Source organism: Cydia splendana, chromosome 27 (assembly GCF_910591565.1).
Source record: "Cydia splendana chromosome 27, ilCydSple1.2, whole genome shotgun sequence".
Taxonomy (NCBI): domain Eukaryota; kingdom Metazoa; phylum Arthropoda; class Insecta; order Lepidoptera; family Tortricidae; genus Cydia; species Cydia splendana.
In genome coordinates this window covers 3,855,244-3,874,272 of record NC_085986.1, presented here as the reverse complement: position 1 = coordinate 3,874,272, position 19,029 = coordinate 3,855,244, and the positions used below count along the sequence as shown (strand labels likewise).

General features: G+C 41.3%; 1 protein-coding gene across 1 annotated transcript in view; it reads right to left on the bottom strand.

The window, feature by feature from the left end:
* The window catches only part of LOC134803788 (neurofibromin), a 115,170-nt gene that overhangs the window by 77,561 nt on the left and 18,580 nt on the right, over positions 1 to 19,029 (bottom strand). Inside the window, exons 15-28 of the mRNA XM_063776624.1 lie at positions 17,836 to 18,022; positions 15,387 to 15,486; positions 13,788 to 13,926; positions 12,890 to 12,995; positions 12,457 to 12,520; positions 12,032 to 12,203; positions 11,035 to 11,177; positions 9,621 to 9,729; positions 8,169 to 8,275; positions 6,908 to 7,024; positions 5,131 to 5,285; positions 3,671 to 3,828; positions 2,000 to 2,143; positions 1,070 to 1,245 (exon numbers count right to left, since the gene is read on the bottom strand). Coding sequence (XP_063632694.1) covers positions 1,070 to 1,245; positions 2,000 to 2,143; positions 3,671 to 3,828; positions 5,131 to 5,285; positions 6,908 to 7,024; positions 8,169 to 8,275; positions 9,621 to 9,729; positions 11,035 to 11,177; positions 12,032 to 12,203; positions 12,457 to 12,520; positions 12,890 to 12,995; positions 13,788 to 13,926; positions 15,387 to 15,486; positions 17,836 to 18,022 — 1,877 coding nt within the window. The remainder of the gene's footprint in view (positions 1 to 1,069; positions 1,246 to 1,999; positions 2,144 to 3,670; positions 3,829 to 5,130; positions 5,286 to 6,907; positions 7,025 to 8,168; positions 8,276 to 9,620; positions 9,730 to 11,034; positions 11,178 to 12,031; positions 12,204 to 12,456; positions 12,521 to 12,889; positions 12,996 to 13,787; positions 13,927 to 15,386; positions 15,487 to 17,835; positions 18,023 to 19,029) is intronic.

Below are 19,029 nucleotides of genomic sequence, written 5' to 3'. Positions count from 1 at the left end.
ACGCATCCTAATTGAGTTTGTGTATGTAAGAATTGACTCAATTGAGTATAAGTTGCTTGTTGAAACAAAAGTACACAGTCAGCGATAAAAGCTTGAGTGAAAATTGAAATGTATTTGACTTTTTTGATTGTCGTCTTGATTAGATTCCCAAGAATTACGACTTTTTATTTTACGGTATTCGAGTATTTTGCGGATGATGAGTCTTACGCGTTGCCTACAAAAGTACCTTCTACTAAACACACAAAAGTCTCACCATTGAAGACAAAGGGTTGTAATACTAACGTAAATAAATATTTTAATAGAAATGTTTTTTTTTCTTTGATTATCGCATATGTATTAATAAATACAAAATGATGTCATTATTTTGTTTAAAAAATATATTTAAATTGGCAGTTCGTTTAGTGCGACGTCCGGTTAGTACGACGTAATATCAGCGGTCCCTTGAGCGTCGTTATAACCGGACTCTACTGTATTTGTGTCGTGTTGTGTTACACGGTAGCGTCAAAACGACTCAGCCGATTTTGATGAGATGTCGATCGTTTTTATAACGTGGGTCACGCAGGCTACATTTTAAACGACTTTTAACGAGAAATATGATTATGAAAAAAAGAAATTGCCTGGATTTTCAAAATGTTGCTTGTTCTATTGTCAAAATATTATCCTGGCCGGATCAACCTCGAAGCTTAAATCCAACAGGGAAACCAGGTAACCGTAGATCTTTTCAAATGAAGAATATCCCTTATAAAGAGCTAAAGATGCACGCACCTGGCAGGATCCACCTCGAAGCTCAGATCCGGCTGGTCTGCCTGCTCCAGCAGCGCCGTAACCAGCGGTTCCAGCAGGGAGACCAGGTAACCGTAACCGTAGATTTTGTCAAATGAAGAATAACCCTTATAAAGAGCTAAATAGGCACGCACCTGGCAGGATCCACCTCGAAGCTCAGATCCGGCTGGTCTGCCTGCTCCAGCAGCGCCGTAACCAGCGGTTCCAGCTGGGAGACCAGGTAACCGTAACCGTAGATCTTGTCAAATGAAGAATAACATGTATAAAGAGCTAAATATGCACGCACCTGGCAGGATCCACCTCGAAGCTCAGATCAGGCTGGTCCGCCTGTTCCAGCAGCGCCGTAACCAGCGGTTCCAGCAGGGAAACCAGGTAACCGTAACCGTAGATCTTGAAGCAGAACGCCATGATTTTGCTCCCTAGCGAGTTGCCGCGGAAGAGGGTCTGCATACAGTCTGACACCTGAGTAATAAAAAAACCTTACGTCAAATTTTATCCAAACATAAACAAAGTACATTTTATTAAATATATTAAGAACGGGTCACTCACGTATTTTAAGTCGAAAAACGTTTGAGATGTTTCACTCCGTACCGAGGAGTGTTCCCGTGTACCCGTTCCCCCGTGTGAGTGACCCGTCCTTAATATATTTTTCACATCACCTATTTGGAAAAGGGCTTTTTCTTCCCCGCTAGGAGGGATCAAAGTGGCACTTTTTCTCTCTGCTAGGGGGGATCAAAGTGGCACTTTTCTGTTCTAGGACACTGTTTTAGCTTGAATAATATTTTGAAACATAGTAATTTGTGTCAACACAAAGATTTTTTTATTTTCCTCATAGTTGATGTGAAAAGCAGTATGTGTCACACGGTATCAAAATTATTTCGTCTTGGGCGTTAACACTTGAACCTTAGTAAATACGTAGTAAAGTAACGAATATTGAATTCTATATTAAACATTTTAAATACGGCTCACCTCAACTTCTCTATAGAAGATGTTCCACAGCAGAGGTGCTAGAAGATGCTTGGCGTCGAACAGAGTGACGAATACACGACCCAGCTCGTCCATTTGTGTTACTAATGACATTATTGACTTCTACCTTGTAAGTTACTCAATAAGGTCCATTTTCGTTCAAATTTAATTTGACCGAAGTGTTGATCAAAGTGAAACTGCAATATCTATCCTATTGCCATAACCTTAAAGTCAATTTCTGCTTGCTCACCTCAACTTCTCTATAGAAGATGTTCCACAGCAGAGGTGCTAGAAGATGCTTAGCGTCGAACAGGGTGACGAACACACGAGCCAGCTCGTCCATTTGTGATGTGCTGACGACGTTTGCCAAGGCCATTGCTATGGGGAGCTCGCCCTGTGAACGAAAAGAGGAAAATGTGATTTACAATGTTAAAACACACACAATGTTACACTTTTAGTGTTAAAAATTGATTTAAACTTAGGGAGTCAAAATAGTTTCAAGTTTCAAGTTTCTTTATTTGGCCAAGTAACAAAAGAACGTTACATCTAGCAAGTCAAATACAGGGCATTGCTAAAACTAATCATGCAATGTCTTAATAGGTAGATAAAATTATACAAATCAAAATTTATTATTAACATAGTAAATAATTAATATAATCTTAGAGCATTTAATAACTGGAGTTGCCTTTAAGAGCTTACCCCTCTACCGAAAAACCCCTCTATGGACTGACATGGCTGTTTGTACGTTACGTACAAATCATGTATAAATAGCAATACATTTGACGTCCCCTCCCCCGCAAAAATCGGCAAACTGTTTCGTACAGAAAATGACAGCCATGACGTCTCCAGTTACTAAATGCTCTAAGATTATAATAGATATTAAAGCAAACAAGTACTGTTTTCATACATTAATAAGATCACACATGTGTGATCATAATATATGTGTGTTAGTGCCAACTAGAGGTATAGTTTGGCCAGGGATTGTCTCATTGCAAACAGAGAGAATCATACTGTCTTTGTCTTACGCTAGTACTAGCACCCAAAAGAAAGGGATGAGTATAATTTTCCTGGTTCTTCCTGACTGACAAGTTGTGTTTGTCAGACTATAAATCCCATCTAAGTTAGAGGAGAGTATCCAAATACCGGCAAGAACGGAAACATCTTTTCAAAACATTACGCCTTATAAAAAAATGCACGTATGCTTGTTTGCCACCGACGTAGTATTTAAAAAAATTAAGACAGCGCGGGTTTGTAGGTCTCGATGGTAACCTAGATCTTAAGACAGTATCTTCTCTGGTACAAATGGTATAACGTAGTCCTACCTTATCTGAGATCATGGTGACCAACTGCACTAGCTGCTCGAAACGGTCAGCGAGGACAGTCTCCGCTAGTGTGTCACATTTTGCGTCCTATTGTGGTAACCTAGGTCTAAATACGAAATGAATCGTCTTTAGTACAATGTGTAGTCCTACCTTATCAGAGATCATGGTAACCAACTGCACTAGTTGCTCGAAACGGTCAGCGAGGACAGTCTCCGCTAGGGTGTCGAACTCTGTGTCCTGTTGTGGTAACCTAGGTCTAAATACGAATTTATCGTCTCTGGTACAATGTGTAATCCTACCTTATCAGAAATCATGGTGACCAACTGCACTAGCTGCTCGAAACGGTCAGCGAGGACAGTCTCCACTAGGGTGTCGCATTCTGCGTCCTGTTGTGGTAACCTAGGTCTAAATACGAAATGTATCGTCTCTGATACAATGTGTAATCCTACCTTATCAGAGATCATGGTGACCAACTGCACTAGCTGCTCGAAACGGTCAGCGAGGACAGTCTCCGCTAGGGTGTCGCATTCTGCGTCCTGTTGTGGTAACCTAGGTCTAAATACGAAATGTATCGTCTCTGATACAATGTGTAGTCCTACCTTATCAGAGATCATGGTGACCAACTGCACTAGCTGCTCGAAACGGTCAGCGAGGACAGTCTCCGCTAGGGTGTCGAACTCTGTGCCCTGCTGTAGGATTTTAGTCAGCACTTCCATGAAAGCAGCTCGGGTCTGTAGGTCCCGGTGGTAACCCAGATCTGAATAAGAAAAATGTTATTGTTATAGTTCGTTTTTTTAGCATTACGACGATGATTACGATTGACGAGTCTTTTAATTGTATTTCGAGTCTTTTGATTGAAAAATAATGTAAATAATCGTATATGATTAATAAATTGTTACATATTTGCCGTGACTTATTTTGCAAAAGTGTTTTTCAATAAATAGACACATGGAACAAATGGAAATACACCCTGGTGATGACGATGGCACTTACCTATGCCACAGAATGTACTAGGTACAGAAGACTCACTCTCTAACAAAACGCGTCTGTTACGATCAGTACAGATATGGCCGCTAGGTGGCGACAGCGCTACGCGCGGCTTATGGCTTTCCCCAAAATTGGTGTGGAACGGATGTACTCTTAGCTACCTGTAGCAAAGCGACGAAATCGCGGAGTGAGCCACGCCTGCCTATGCTATGCATGAGCCCCGAGTCTATATTGGCACTAAGCAAGTTAAACATGGCCTATATGGTAGCGTTTCGCAGCGTCTCAAGTCTGCCCGGGCCTTCCGCCATCTCCATTTCGTTATTTTGGGTAAGAGCGAGGTATAAGTAAAATATAGACATGTATAAGCTTACCTATGCTATGCATGAGCCCCGAGTCTATATTGGCACTAAGCAAGTTTGACATGGCCTGTATGGTAGCGTTTCGCAGCGTCTCAAGTCTGCCCGGGCTTTCCGCCATCTCCAATTCGTTATTTTGGGTAAGAGCGAGGTATAAGTAAAATATAGACATGTATAAGCTTACCTATGCCAAAAAGAATAGATAGTATAGAGGGGTCCTGTCATTGTAAATTTTGTAGTCACAGTAAATTTACTGCCATCTATCGACACACGACTAAAACTCAAAATGAAAACGTATAAAGTTATCAAAAAATGTATATATATGGATAAATGATTTTATTATTTTTATATCATTTTGATCCATGTTCATTCACTGATATCTATGTGTTAAAATTGTTAAATATGAAACGGTGTCGTCACGCCATCTAGCCGAGGATAGGCTAAAGGTGTGTGCGCCATCTATTCGAGAATGACTTTTGCTTCAATTCCGAGGCACGTTTTTTCCTTAGACTTTATTCGTCTTATACGAAGTTACATATGTCTTTGCCTATGCTATGCATGAGCCCCGAGTCTATATTGGCACTAAGCAAGTTTGAAATGGCCTGTATGGTAGCGTTTCGCAGCGTCTCAAGTCCGCCCGGGCTTTCCGCCATCTCCAATTCGTTATTTTGGGTTAGAGCGAGGTATAAGTAAAATATAGACATGTATAAGCTTACCTATGCTATGCATGAGCCCCGAGTCTATATTGGCACTAAGCAAGTTAGACATGGCTTGTATAGTAGCGTTTCGTAGCGTCTCAAGTCTGCCCGGGCCTTCTGCCATCTCCACTTCATTGCAATCGTTCAATAGATTCATGAAGAGGGTGAAGTATCTGAAAATAATTTAACATTAAACATTCATTAAAAACCGGTCAAGTGCGAGTCGGACTCGCGTTACAAGGGTTCCGTACATTACTCAATTTTTAACAATGTATTTTTATTGTAGTGTAACGTGAATGAGATGTCTTTTAAAAAACCCGTAGGGGTCGGATCAAAAACTAAGTAATTAAGTCCGACTCACGCTTGACAGCACATTTCTAATAGGCTTTCCTGTCATCTATAGATAAAGAACTATTTTGTGTATTTTTTTTAAATTTTAGACTCAGTAGTTTCGGAAATAAAGGGGGGGGGGGGAATGGTCGGACAGACAGACATACAGACGATTGATCCTATAAGGGTTCCGTTTTTTTCCTTTTGAGGTACGGAACCCTAAAAACCGGATAAACAAAACACATTTAAAACAAAAACTACGGTTTAACTCACAAGAGCAACATCGCAAGACCTCCCCCAACCGGTTATCTCATGCGAAGCGACGTGCAGCAGTACGCGACGCGAGGCCATCGTGAACTTACATGCACTGTTAGTGCTTGAAAATGGAGACCTAGGCTCTCCGAAACATGTCGCGCGAGTGACTAACAATTACTTGAGTTCAACCGTATTTTTTGTCTTTAGTTAGTATGACTAACGACAGATTAAATTCGAAAACGCATTTAATTTCGTCATGTCTCTGTCATTCATTAACATTTTCAATCAGTTAAAAGGAGAAAAAACACTTCATATATATGTATAAGAGAATGCAATAGATGCTTTCGTCTTCGTCATGGCTATTTCAAACAATATTTAACATTTAGTGAGGCACTTTATTACCTTCACATGTCACGGTGTGATATCAAGGGTCGGAACCGGTTTAAAAAATAACGGTAAATATCGTTTTACTCCGAACAATCATGACGCGAACGTTTTAAGAATTATATTGTAACCTAAATAAACCGGTTTATTCGACGTACGACGAAACTGCCGGCCGACCCGGTTGTGTGCCGCGTAAACATAGACACCCACATAGGAAGAAACTGTTTTTTATTGTTCTACACCGGTTAATCTGACAAGAACTTTATGGAAATGTTCTCCTAAAAACCGGTTTAAAAGTAACGGTTTTACGAACGGAACCGAAATTAAAAGGTTTTGCGCCAAGTACAGTTACCACACGGGAATGTCAAGCCATTTAGGGTTCTAGCTAAATTGGACATTCCATAGCACAAGTATTGAACAACCAATTTTGCTAGGACCCTAAATGGCATAACAATCGCGGAGCGTGATGGTACATGATAACGGTTTGGAAATTTAACCGGTTTCCAAGCCTTGTGTGACATTAAATTTTACTATTGTTTGTATGTTAGTTTGTAAGGTATGTATCTACGGGCCTTAGTTGCCTGATAATAAATGATATCCTCCTAAGGCCCAAGGTCCTACCTATAGTACTTATTCAGTTCAATGAAATTTAAATCATATTCGATTGGAACAGAGTTACTTTTGCTTTGTTTCGTTCAGTTTTTGAACAACGCAAAATCAACTCCATTCCCTACACTGAAGGGTCAAATTTCTATGGCAAATATTGTATTTCTCATTTGTATGGCTGGGCCTTAGGAGGATATTTAATTTAATTGACAACACTCACTTAAGAAACAGCTGACTCTTGGCCTCCATCAGGTCCCCCCTGTCGGACTCCTCGGGCTGCAGCGGGAGCCCCTTCAGCAGCGCCGCCACCGCCTCCATGCACGCCTGGTCCAGCTCTCTGCAGCAGACCAAGTATCTGCGTGAAGAGAGGTTGTAGCTCGTACACCGTCCACACATAGCTACGGACACCACTACAAGACCGCCATTTGTACCTTTTTTAATGTGCAATAAAGTTAAAAAAAAATAATAAGAAACCAACATCGAAAATTAACTTTGACCTTGACCTTTACGTTCAACCTTGACGTTAATAATTTAATTTCACCTGAAGCTTATTTAATAAGTGAAATTAGAAAAGGAGTTCCGCTTGTAATATTAGTTGTAGTTTGTTATGCAATCGGCCCCTGGTGACTGATGCCGAGCACCCAGTCCGTCACGTATTCCACCATATATATATACACATTACAATGAATACCTGGAGATGGACGAGGCGTCTGCCCGCAGCGGTGGCGCGATCTGGTGACTGGTGCCAAGCACCCAGTCCGCCACGTATTCCACCATATATATATACACATTACAATGAATACCTGGAGATGGACGAGGCGTCTGCCCGCAGCGGTGGCGCGATCTGGTGACTGGTGCCAAGCACCCAGTCCGTCACGTATTCCACCATATATATATACACACATTACAATGAATCCCTGGAGATGGACGAGGCGTCTGCCCGCAGCGGTGGCGCGATCTGGTGACTGGTGCCGAGCACCCAGTCCGCCACGTATTCCACCATATATATATACACATTACAATGAATACCTGGAGATGGACGAGGCGTCTGCCCGCAGCGGTGGCGCGATCTGGTGACTGGTGCCAAGCACCCAGTCCGTCACGTATTCCACCATGTATATATACACATTACAATGAATACCTCGAAATGGACGAGGCGTCTGCCCGCAGCGGTGGCGCGATCTGGTGACTGGTGCCAAGCACCCAGTCCGTCACGTATTCCACCATATATATATACACACATTACAATGAATACCTGGAGATGGACGAGGCGTCTGCCCGCAGCGGTGGCGCGATCTGGTGACTGGTGCCGAGCACCCAGTCCGTCACGTATTCCACCATGTATATATACACACATTACAATGAATACCTCGAAATGGACGAGGCGTCTGCCCGCAGCGGTGGCGCGATCTGGTGACTGGTGCCGAGCACCCAGTCCGTCACGTATTCCACCATGTATATATACACATTACAATGAATACCTAGAAATGGACGAGGCGTCTGCCCGCAGCGGTGGCGCGATCTGGTGACTGGTGCCGAGCACCCAGTCCGTCACGTATTCCACCATCTTGTTGCGGAACTTCATCTCCTGAGGAACATAAATACTCGTTACAGTAAAGGGATTCATAACTCGACAGTAAGCGCCACTTGCGCCATCCCACTAACCCGGAGTTAACCGGTTAAACCGTAAACCCTGTGTCAAATTGTACCGGTAACCATGGTAACTCCAGGTTTAAGCGGTCAACCCCGGGTTATGGTGCCCGTGGCCCTAAGATAACTAAATGTACCCGCGGTTTAAATTTTATGGAGCGTTGGTAGCTAAGCAATTTAAAAGCGCAGGTTTCAAAACCCGGCTCGTATAGTATGAATTATCTCAGGTGATATTTTCGGGCTCGGACCCTAATCTGTTAAACAAAAGCATTCCTTTATGCAGTGGTTACACTACTTACTGCTAATAGCCCCGACATAAGTAACGGGAACAAGCCCGTTTAAAAAGCAAACTTACCATTCTATTTATATGGTTCAAATTCCTAAAACAGCCCATACGGAGATAACACGTTTTGTTATCTCCAAAAACAAGACCACCCTGATTGTTCTTTGAACGAGCTGTCCCATGAATTTGAACCTTAATACTATCACGATAGTTGCTTTGGCACGTGCTGTAGAGCGCTCTTAAAAGAAACAAAGGCTTTTGTTTAACGGATTAGCACCCGGACCCGAAAAATTCATCTGAGATAATTTATACTATACAAAAAGCAACACTCGTAACTGTACATCGGTGAACCGTATTACAATAGGCATAAGGTCCACCGATGTATAGTTCGTAGGTTTCTAATAGAGCCCGAGCTAATCCTATTGTCTATTGTTAAGTAAAACCGCTCGTGCCACGTGCCACAACCACCTGCATAAAAACCTGCGTACTTCGGTTACTGAGTGCTGGCGAGTCGAACGCTACAGAACCAGTCTAAAATGTGTCATCGAGATGCGTAACAAAGGCGCGTTATCGGAGAGCGCACCTACACTGGGTTTTTGAGCGTTGGACTAGCCCGCGCTCAGGTGCCAAATAGAATAAGTATGACCCTTTTTTTGCTGGTAAGTAGCACGTGCGGTTTTACTTAACAATAAACAATAGGATTAGCCGCCGGGCTCTGTTACAAAGCTACGAACTATACAGGTAACAGTGTGGGCGATGATACCAATTACTTTTTTGAAGCTTAGTTTGAAATATTTACCATTATTTGATATTCACCAGTTGCTTTTCGGGGACTATACCTAGTTTCCCTTCTGGGTTAGACGAAAAAAACTACCCCCGCGAAATGAGATAAGGTTGCCCAGACTCCCTTATTAAATAAGCTAGGGCAATGCTAAGATGATGATTTGTTTAAATACATTAATCTCATAATTAAGGTTTTAAGAGTTAAAGGAGCTTTCACCTGTCTGAAGGCTAGGTCGTCTCTCCTCCTCATCATGGCTTCGACAACTTGACAGAGCTTCGTTTTGATGTGCACGGATAGCACCGTCATGTCTAAATGACGAACGTATCTGTAACAAGACAATATTAAAATAATATCGGCTCCCACAGGAGACGTAGTAACTCTTACTGAACTACTTTTATTATGACCGTGCGCGTTGGAGGGTCTGCCATCTTGTGGCCTGAAACGGAAACATATGGGGCACATGTACATTGCCAAAGCAAGTGCTATCTAATATATCTAGCGCTATGAAACCGTTCTCGTCGGTACGTTTTCTTATGCATAGTAGGTTCTGCCATCTTGTGGGCTACATCGGAAGCATAAACGACACATTTACGCCTCGCGCCAAAAATCTGACGGCTCATATGCTGCCCCCTGTAGTTCATGCACGGGGCCTATAGGGCCAACTCAACAATATAATTGTAGCGGAACTCCCCTACAATTACTCGAATCTTGTGAGCAAACTGTAAAACTCTTGTCCTTACTATAGTTCGTTTTTTTTAGCATTAGAAAGAACTTGAAAGAAGGTAAGCGATATTGACATGTCTTTTAATTGAAAAACGCTTTTTAAAAATCAGTATTACTTATAAAAGCAGAAGAATATAAATGATCGTATTAGATTCATAATTGTTACATATTTGCCGTAACTTATTTTTAAAATGTGTTTTTCAATTAAAAGACACATCAAGATTGTTTACCTTATTTCTAATGCTAAAAAAAACGAACTATACTATTGATGACCAGTTGCCAACTCAATAGACAGACTCTTAAATATCGTATGTTCCAACCAAAAGAATTTGAATCTTCTGTATTCTGGGGGAAGTTCTTGTATTTCTAATAGATAAATTAGTATTCACAGGCCAACTGCGGTGCGGCCATTCAAATATGAATTGTAACCACTGTTTAAAAGGTTAAAATTACTAACTAACTAACTATTTTGGCTCAGCGATCCAAAGAGAATCTTGGCCTCCGAAACGAGAGCGTGCCACCTGTCCCGATCCTGCGCAACTTCCTGCCAGTCACCGACGCGAAGCTGAAGCAGATCCGCCGCCACACTGTCTTCCCAGCGATACCTGGGCCGACCCACCGGACGGCTACCAGTCGGTCGTCCCAAGAACGCCTTCTTGACAGCCCGATCCTCTCCCATTCTGAGTAGGTGACCGAACCAGCGAAGTCTGTGCGCTTTCGTTTCGCCGACGATATTGGGTTCGGCCACTAACTCCTCGATCTCGGCATTTTTCCGGATCCTCCAGGTGCCGTCATCTCTCTGAATAGGTCCCAGGATCTTGCGAAAAACTTTTCTCTGTGCTACCAGGAGCTGACCTTCTTCTTTTAGTGTTAGGGAGGGAAAAGATTAAAATGCTTTTTGTATTACCTGACTATAGCAAGCATGAGTCCCTCTATTGACGTAGTACTGAGATGCTCAGAAGGTTGTCCCGTCTTCTTGTTATCCAAAATACTCTTCATTATGAATATCGTGTGTTCCACGAACTGTGTGTTGATGTCGGTCAGCATTACCTGCGAAAGAGGACATTAAATGTAGAGCGGTAAGATTGGTTTTAGGAAGACACATAACTAAGGAAAATTTGCTGTTCAAAGTTCAATATTTAGCACGGATTCCAGGATTTGAAATAATGATTTTTAAAGGCCCGTTGATAATGCAAATAATGTAGAGGCGATATATAATGCCATGACACATGTGGTGCGTCATATACTAAGCTAAAGTTTTATGTGATGCATTAGGTGCGTTAAGGCATTGATAGATATTTATAATTATATTAAAGCGTCATGGGCCAAGGATATTTGTGACGCACCAGGTGCGTTATGGGTTATCGAAAGGTATTATTGCTATCAAAAGTGCGTCATAGTTATGATAATATGTTACACTGTTACAATACCTGCTCCTGCTGGTGCGTCATGGCACGTCGAAAGGGCTCATCATTGACACGACAAGTGTGTCATACATAGGTCAAAAATAACGTACCGACTAGCTCCTTCACGTGGCTTTGTATCTTTTAACCGACTACCTGAACCGTCTATTATTACAACCCTTTATGGACGCCACGATGATTCCATCACATAGCTTGCTCAAGGTTTGTATGTGATGCGCTCTAGTGCGTCATAGCATCGTTAAGCGCTTTAATTATGCACCTTAAGCACCTTTTATTTTTAGAATATTTCAGGGAGGCCTACATAATGTCACAGCGCTCAAAGTATGTCATACCTTAATAACGGTTATGGCATCTCTAAACGCCTTTGTGACTCTCTAAAAGCGTCATAGGCCATGCATTTATGTGACGCAACAGGTGCGTCATAGCATCGCTAAAGGGTTTTGTGACGTGTCAACACGTTTAAGTCCATAGTTAACATACCTGCTGCTGCTGGTCAAAGAATTTGTCAATAATGGCCTTAATCTGGTCAAACAGTATCGGGTACAGCGCCGGCGACATCTCGTGGCCGACTAGCTCCTTCACGTGACTTTGGATCTGTTGGCCGAAGCGTTCGTTGCTACAGAGCAGGAGCCGAAGGAGTTGGCCGATGAATCTGGGGACAAGTAAGATTGGAGTTAGTTCAAGGTTTCTAAGATCTTGTAAGTCACTAATACTGTTTCACTACAGCGCCATCTGTGTTAAACTTTACGCATTTAACTTCAATCAAAGTAGCGGTTTCAAATTATTTTTTAATGTTTCCCACATATTTTAAAGGACTAAGTCATGCAGAAAAATTAAACATTACTTAATTTATTTACTCCGTTAAAAAGAAAATGGTTAGATAAATCATTAATAAAAAAACTTACTGTGTAACAGGGCAGTACTGGACTTCTTGTGAGCTGTTCGCCAATACGTTGTATTTCCTAGAATCTGATGATAAATATACATTATATATTTCGTCTTTAACCACTTTATGAGTGAAGATGCTACAACCTATACCTATAGGACCAATTGTAGTATGCGCTACGTACGTTACACACACATTCACATGGCGACCCTGCCACACTACACAATGTGCATTACAATGTCAGCTGCATAGAGAGGTGAGCGTTGTCGCCGTGGTCTCGGAGAAGACTGGCTAAAGTTGACATCAACATCTTCTAGCCGCGCAAGTTTTTCGAACTACCCGCACTTGGTCTTGTTTATCAGTTTGAAACGTCGGAGGTAAATCTTAAAACTTAAATACGCGATTAACTTCGTAACTTGTAAAATTGTATACATAATTAAAATTATTATTACCGTGTGCGTGAAGGTGCGACCAGACGGTAGATGGTCGCCGTTGTAGACACACGCCACCGAGCGCGCATAGAAACGATGTGATGTTCGCCCACTCTTGAATCTGCATCTGTTATATATATAATTCGATATGAGAACGAGGTTGGCCCCCACCACCAGGTGGACGACGGTCCAAAGAGACCTTTGATATCTTTAACCTTTTGACCACCAAAGACGTCAATTGAACTGACGCAGCAAGGTTTACGATGACGCGGCGCGCACGATACGCGCGGCGTTTAAAAGGTTAAAGTTAGACTCAAAGATGGCATTGAATCGTGCGGAGTGGAAAGAAAGGGCAGGGAAGGCCGACCCCAAGTAAATGGGATAAGGTCTAGGCAGAAGAAGAACGGGGTTGGCAACTGTCAAAGGCTTGCATAGATGGCGTCATCATATCTTGCCCCTTTTTCTGAGATTTGGCTTAAAGAGCTGGCATCCAGGGCGTAAAATTCCATTAAAAAAAAAAAACAAAAATTTGACACAATTCTAGGGATTGACAGGGCGAGCTATGGTGGCGCCATCTGCTTAATACTTCGACCGGCCAACCCCATTGGAGGGATTGGAAAGTGAACAACGCCAAACGAATGGGCATATCGTTTAAAATTATTGTGAACATTGCTATATCTACCCCTGTTTAACTGTTTTCCAGGCCACAAGGCCCTTTACAAGGTTTTCCCAAAATATCGAAATATATTCCAATATTAATCCAGCTTTGATGATTTATTTGAAGACAAGTCACATTTGCATTGCACATTCGCAATCTAATTTGAACCTTAAATGGGATTGCTAAAGTTGAAATTCTATTGCCGCGTATGTGGTCAGAATCGTAACATGCCTGGAAAAGGGTTATACTAGTATGACCTACCTCAAAATCATGTTCGCTGCTACTGTGATGTGAAACTCTTCGTTTAGCGACAGCTCTGTGTATCGCCTCCATTTGGCAATCATCCATTTTGTCACCTTGCCCTTTGGGGTATTTCTGTAACAGCTTGCATAGGGAGTCCCTAAAAAAAACAATAAATAATTATTATTCACAAAGTCGGGAGTTAATCACGTAAAATTCAGTCACACGGAACTCATTAGTAAATGTAAGCGAAAACAAATATCACAGGTATAAAAATCGAACATCGTGAGTGTTGTGTCAGGAGTGGCTCACTCCGCGATTTCGTCGCTTTGCTACAGGTAGCTACAAGTACATCTGTCCCACACCAATTTTGGTGGCTAGCCATAAGCCGCGCGTGGCGCTGTCGCCACCTAGCGGCCATATCTGTCATGATCGTAACAGACGCGTTTTGTTAGAGAGTGAGTCTTCTGTACCTAGTACTATTATTTATTCTGTGTGTCGACCGGGTAATATCCCTAGTACGCAAAACGTTCAAGTTGATAAACAAGACCAAGTGCGGCTAATTCGAATAGCTCGCGCGGCTAGAAGATGTTGATGTGAACTTTAGTCAGTCTTCTCCGAGACCACGGGGACAACGCCGTCCTCGAAACGTCGGAGGGAAAATTAAAACTTAATTTTACGCGATTAGGTCCCGTCGTTGTGAATAATAATGAGTAAAAATCGTGAAAGATTAAATCTATAAAAAATTATTAGTAGAGAAATAATTCTTTTTTTTGTCTTTTTTATACATGGTGGGTCAGAGTGTCAATAACTCTAAAGATTTTAATCACGTCTGATACACTGATCGCAGGTTAGGTACCAAGTTTTAGTTTAGTTTTAGGAAACTAAGGAATACTTGGTACTCTGGAGTACCAAGTAGCCGAAGGCCGTCTGGACCGCTGGAGAGACGAAGTGCAGAAAGACCTTAGCGAACTCGGCGTCGACTGGACAGAAACGGCTTTGGACAGAGTAGCATGGCGGTCTTTGGTGTCGGAGGCTAAGATCGACTTCGGGTCGTTGCGCTACAGCAGTAAGTAAGTAAGTAACTAAGGAATACCTTGGTGAAGTATTTTTAACTGTTTTTACTTTAATTAATAAGCATCTAGTTTTATCCATTGTCTCATGTTCTTCAAGTTAGGTTATTCTATCCCTCCCTATATATTTAACGAAAGAATGAGTGAAAGAATGCTAACAAAGAGTGTATAAGGGAGAGGTAGAAACGGGAGTTCGAAGGGGTAGACCTCGGCGGACTTTCTCTGATCAGATCGGGGAAATCCTGAAGATAGGCCAGGTCAAGAGCACCCTGAACCGGCGAGCGTGTATGAGGAATGTTATGAAAGTGAATGAAGCGAAATAGGTGTCATGATCGTAGCAAGTGGAAATCCGTCTGCCTACTCCTCCGGGAAATAGGGGTGATTATATATATATACAGTCAGCAGCAGAAGTTGCTAAGCGGGCGAGGTGTTCAAAATTACCTTGACACGCTCTTATTCTCTTAACAATAAGGTCGCGTCAAGCTCATTTTGAACACCTCGCCCGCTTAGCAACTTCTGCTGCTGACTGTATGTATATTTAACTTACCAACATCGAAATGTTTCCTCCCACACCGGTTGCACGCCGTTGACGCAATGCTCTATCTTCCTTAATAACGCCATTATCCTCTTCTGTAGAGCTGCTGAGCCTGTCAAGTAAACATTACTGTCATTTATCTAAACATACAAAATCAGTGGCGTAACATGTCGCGCGAGCGACTAAAAACGAGTCTAGACCGTAAAATTATTCAATTCTGTCTATAGAATAAGATCATTTATGTGTACCCATTTTTGTATAAATAAATAATTTCATTTATCAGTGGCGGATTTAGACATTTGCTGCCAGTGGGCTATGCAGATTTTGCCGCCCCTATCCACCTCGCTTACAGCTTTTTAAAAGTACTTTCCAATCAGAAGCGTTTAATTTTATAGTACAACACACCATAGCCATATTAAAATGTATGTAACGTTGACGTCACTATTGTAGATAGTAGGCCGTTTTTGTCACTCAATGAGGATGCGACCTCATTCTATTTGCCTAAATGTCATTAACTTTGACATTTCTTACACAATAGGGAATATTACGCAAAACTCTGCGTAGAGGGTGTTAGAATATTGTTGTTCTATGTACAAATTGCATTACGTTTGAAACTGACCTGTTTCTCTTTGACGTCCAATATGTTGATAATATATTACACTATTTAAACACTTAACACAACATCACGTGAATTTTACAGAATTTGTTATTTATGTGGGTACGATACTAAACCACGGTTGACAAAAGAAACGGTAAGTTAACCTACTATTAAGATTTGTAAACTACTTTGAAGTGATTATATTTCGTATTAATATTACTGATTAATAATTATGTATGACGGAGTTTATTGAAAAGATGTTCGTAGTAGTTTTATTCTGCATAATTCGATAAATGGACGAGGTACATGAGAAACTACTTCTGTGACGTCACTTATCGAATGACAAGTGGCATGATCAACCAGTTGCCAGGTAGAAATGGGTATAAAAGGGACCGACCGATCCATTATTGATCATTCATCATTCTGCATTCTGCTTTGAGCATTCTGCCTTGCGCACTGAGTTAATCGTCGCCAAAGGAATATTGAAAGTTAAGTAAATACTATGTTGGTAATTATTGTAATAATTATGTACTTACTTGATTAATTAGATGGATTAATTAATTATTAATTAATTAATAATTAATTAAATCATCTCTTACTGAATTATAAACTAATAGTGATTGTGTTTGTAAGTTGTTGATTGGATAAGGTTAATAAATTGGATTATTTAATTTAATAAAACAGTTTTATTTTCAATTACATCTGTTTATTATTTTATTTATCTTACTTAAAACTTAAAATAGTATCCAGTTATTGATTTAGCAGTTTTACATAATTATGAACCAAGGTAAATAAATAACTTCCTGACAAGTTTTACCTTTGTAAATAATTATTTACTATTAAATTTAGAGTTTTTAATATATTTAATATTTAAAAAAAAATATTCATTTATCTAACAAGGGCGTCGCTAACTCAATCACATGGCCTACCGTGAAACACGACAATCGATAATCGATATTCGATCGATAAAGAGGCAGATAACAAAATTACGATTTTCGCGTTTCGCGGTAGGCCACCTGTAAACAAACCGCCTTGATGCATCAATGTCATAGTGAAAACTTGTCAAAAAACTGTTTAAGGCCTAGTATGTATAAGTTACTCTATGGTTTACTAAACAAATTAATGCTGCACTCTGGCGGCAGAACATGGCAGTAATAATAACCCCCTACTCCCTATTGATAGATCTTAGGCACAGACTGGCTTCAGCTACCGTTGAACGCAGGAGATTTAAGAGGGTTCCGATTAACTCATTATAATACTTACTGTGAATATTTTTGTACGTGCAGCCGCGTCCCATATCCTGACTAGCTGCTTGAAACACAAATAGTAACAAATGCATACATGTTGTAGCAAAAGTACTGATGAACAGTAAATAGATGATTTTACTTTATACTAGAGATGGGCCGAATATGGACTTTGTTGAATACGAATATTCGGTTCAGATCGTACCGAACCGATTATTCGGTACTAAAACTGCCTAAAACGCTGAAAACAAGTTCATACAGGTCCGCGATCTGCACTCCGCACGTGTTTTTGACCCTTCCCCTCTGGACCGGCCGGGAATGTTTATGAAAAGAAACTGAACCGTATCACGCCTGACCGCGAAGGGTTCCGTTTTTTCCTTTTGAGGTACGGAACCCTAATAATAAGAAATTGGTTGTATTACCAGTAACAAGCACGGTGGAAGTGTGCGCCACCTCCTGAAACACGGCGTAGTTGGGGAGCTGACACTGCGTGGTGATCTCGTCGGCGCCGCACCGGATATCCGCCTCCTGACAGAGCAACGCGAAGCAGGACATGGCGACTAGCACCACGACCAGAGACACATGAAGATGGATACAAACTATAGTCTAGTGGTATTACCAGTAGTAAGCACGGTGGAAGTGTGCGCCACCTCCTGAAACACGGCGTAGTTGGGCAGCAGACACTGCGTGGTGATCTCGTCGGCGCCGCACCGTATATCCGCCTCCTGGCAGAGCAGCGCGAAGCAGGACATGGCGACTAGCACCACGTCCGTGTCGATGGACCAAAGACACATGAAGAAGACCACCTGAGGAGAAAATTACATAAATTAGGCTATGATTGATATGATCGAAGCCGATGGTCCTGGGTTCGAATCCTGGTAAGGGCATTTATTTGTGTGATGAATACAGATATTTGTTCCTGAGTCATGGACGTTTTCTATATATATAAGTATGTATTTCTCTATATAAGTATGTTTATATTGTCGCCTAGTACCCATAGTACAAGCTTTGCTTAGTTTGGGGCTAGATCGATCTGTGTAAGATGTCCTCAATATTTATTTATTTATTTATTTTGGGCATGAGATTGTCGCACAGCCATCGTATAGTTGCCAAACTAACATTGGATGAGTTTCGAACTGAAATCCCTATAATCGATACCCACGACTAATGGTCAGCAGGTCCGCACCCTACCAATGATTGACACTCAAATTGTTGCCGATTTGCGCTGGATAAGTTTCTGATACCTGCCCAATTGTCAACCCCAAAAAATTGTCAGCATTCTCGGTACCCAACCAATGATCGGCATCATACCAATAGTTGACACTCTACAATAGTTGGCAGACTACCTATGGTCGGCATGCTACTAGTGGTTGACGCTCAACCAATGGTCGGCACCGTACTTATGCTAGAACGCCGCGACCACCAAGTTGGTAATCTACCAATATAATTATCTACATCTAGCCAATAATTGGCACCGAACAAACAGTTGACATTTTTAACTTATTTTTTGTCAATAAATGTTAAGGGATCGATTCGACCGAATCGATTTTTGACAAGTTTTGGGCCGTTACTCCTAGAATTGCATTACAGATAGAATTATAAGACAAACGGCTATCGGTACTTCTTTTTTTTTATCTCCATCCTTGTCTGATTCACTGAAATCAATACTTATTTTACTATGATTTTTTTAAACATTATCTAAAAAAACACTTATTCGTAACTCGATTTTGACAATGAACTTTGAAGTAAAAAACCGTGGAATGAAAATGAAACTGACCTCTAATTTTATATGAGTGGTTAGCACCCTGCCAGT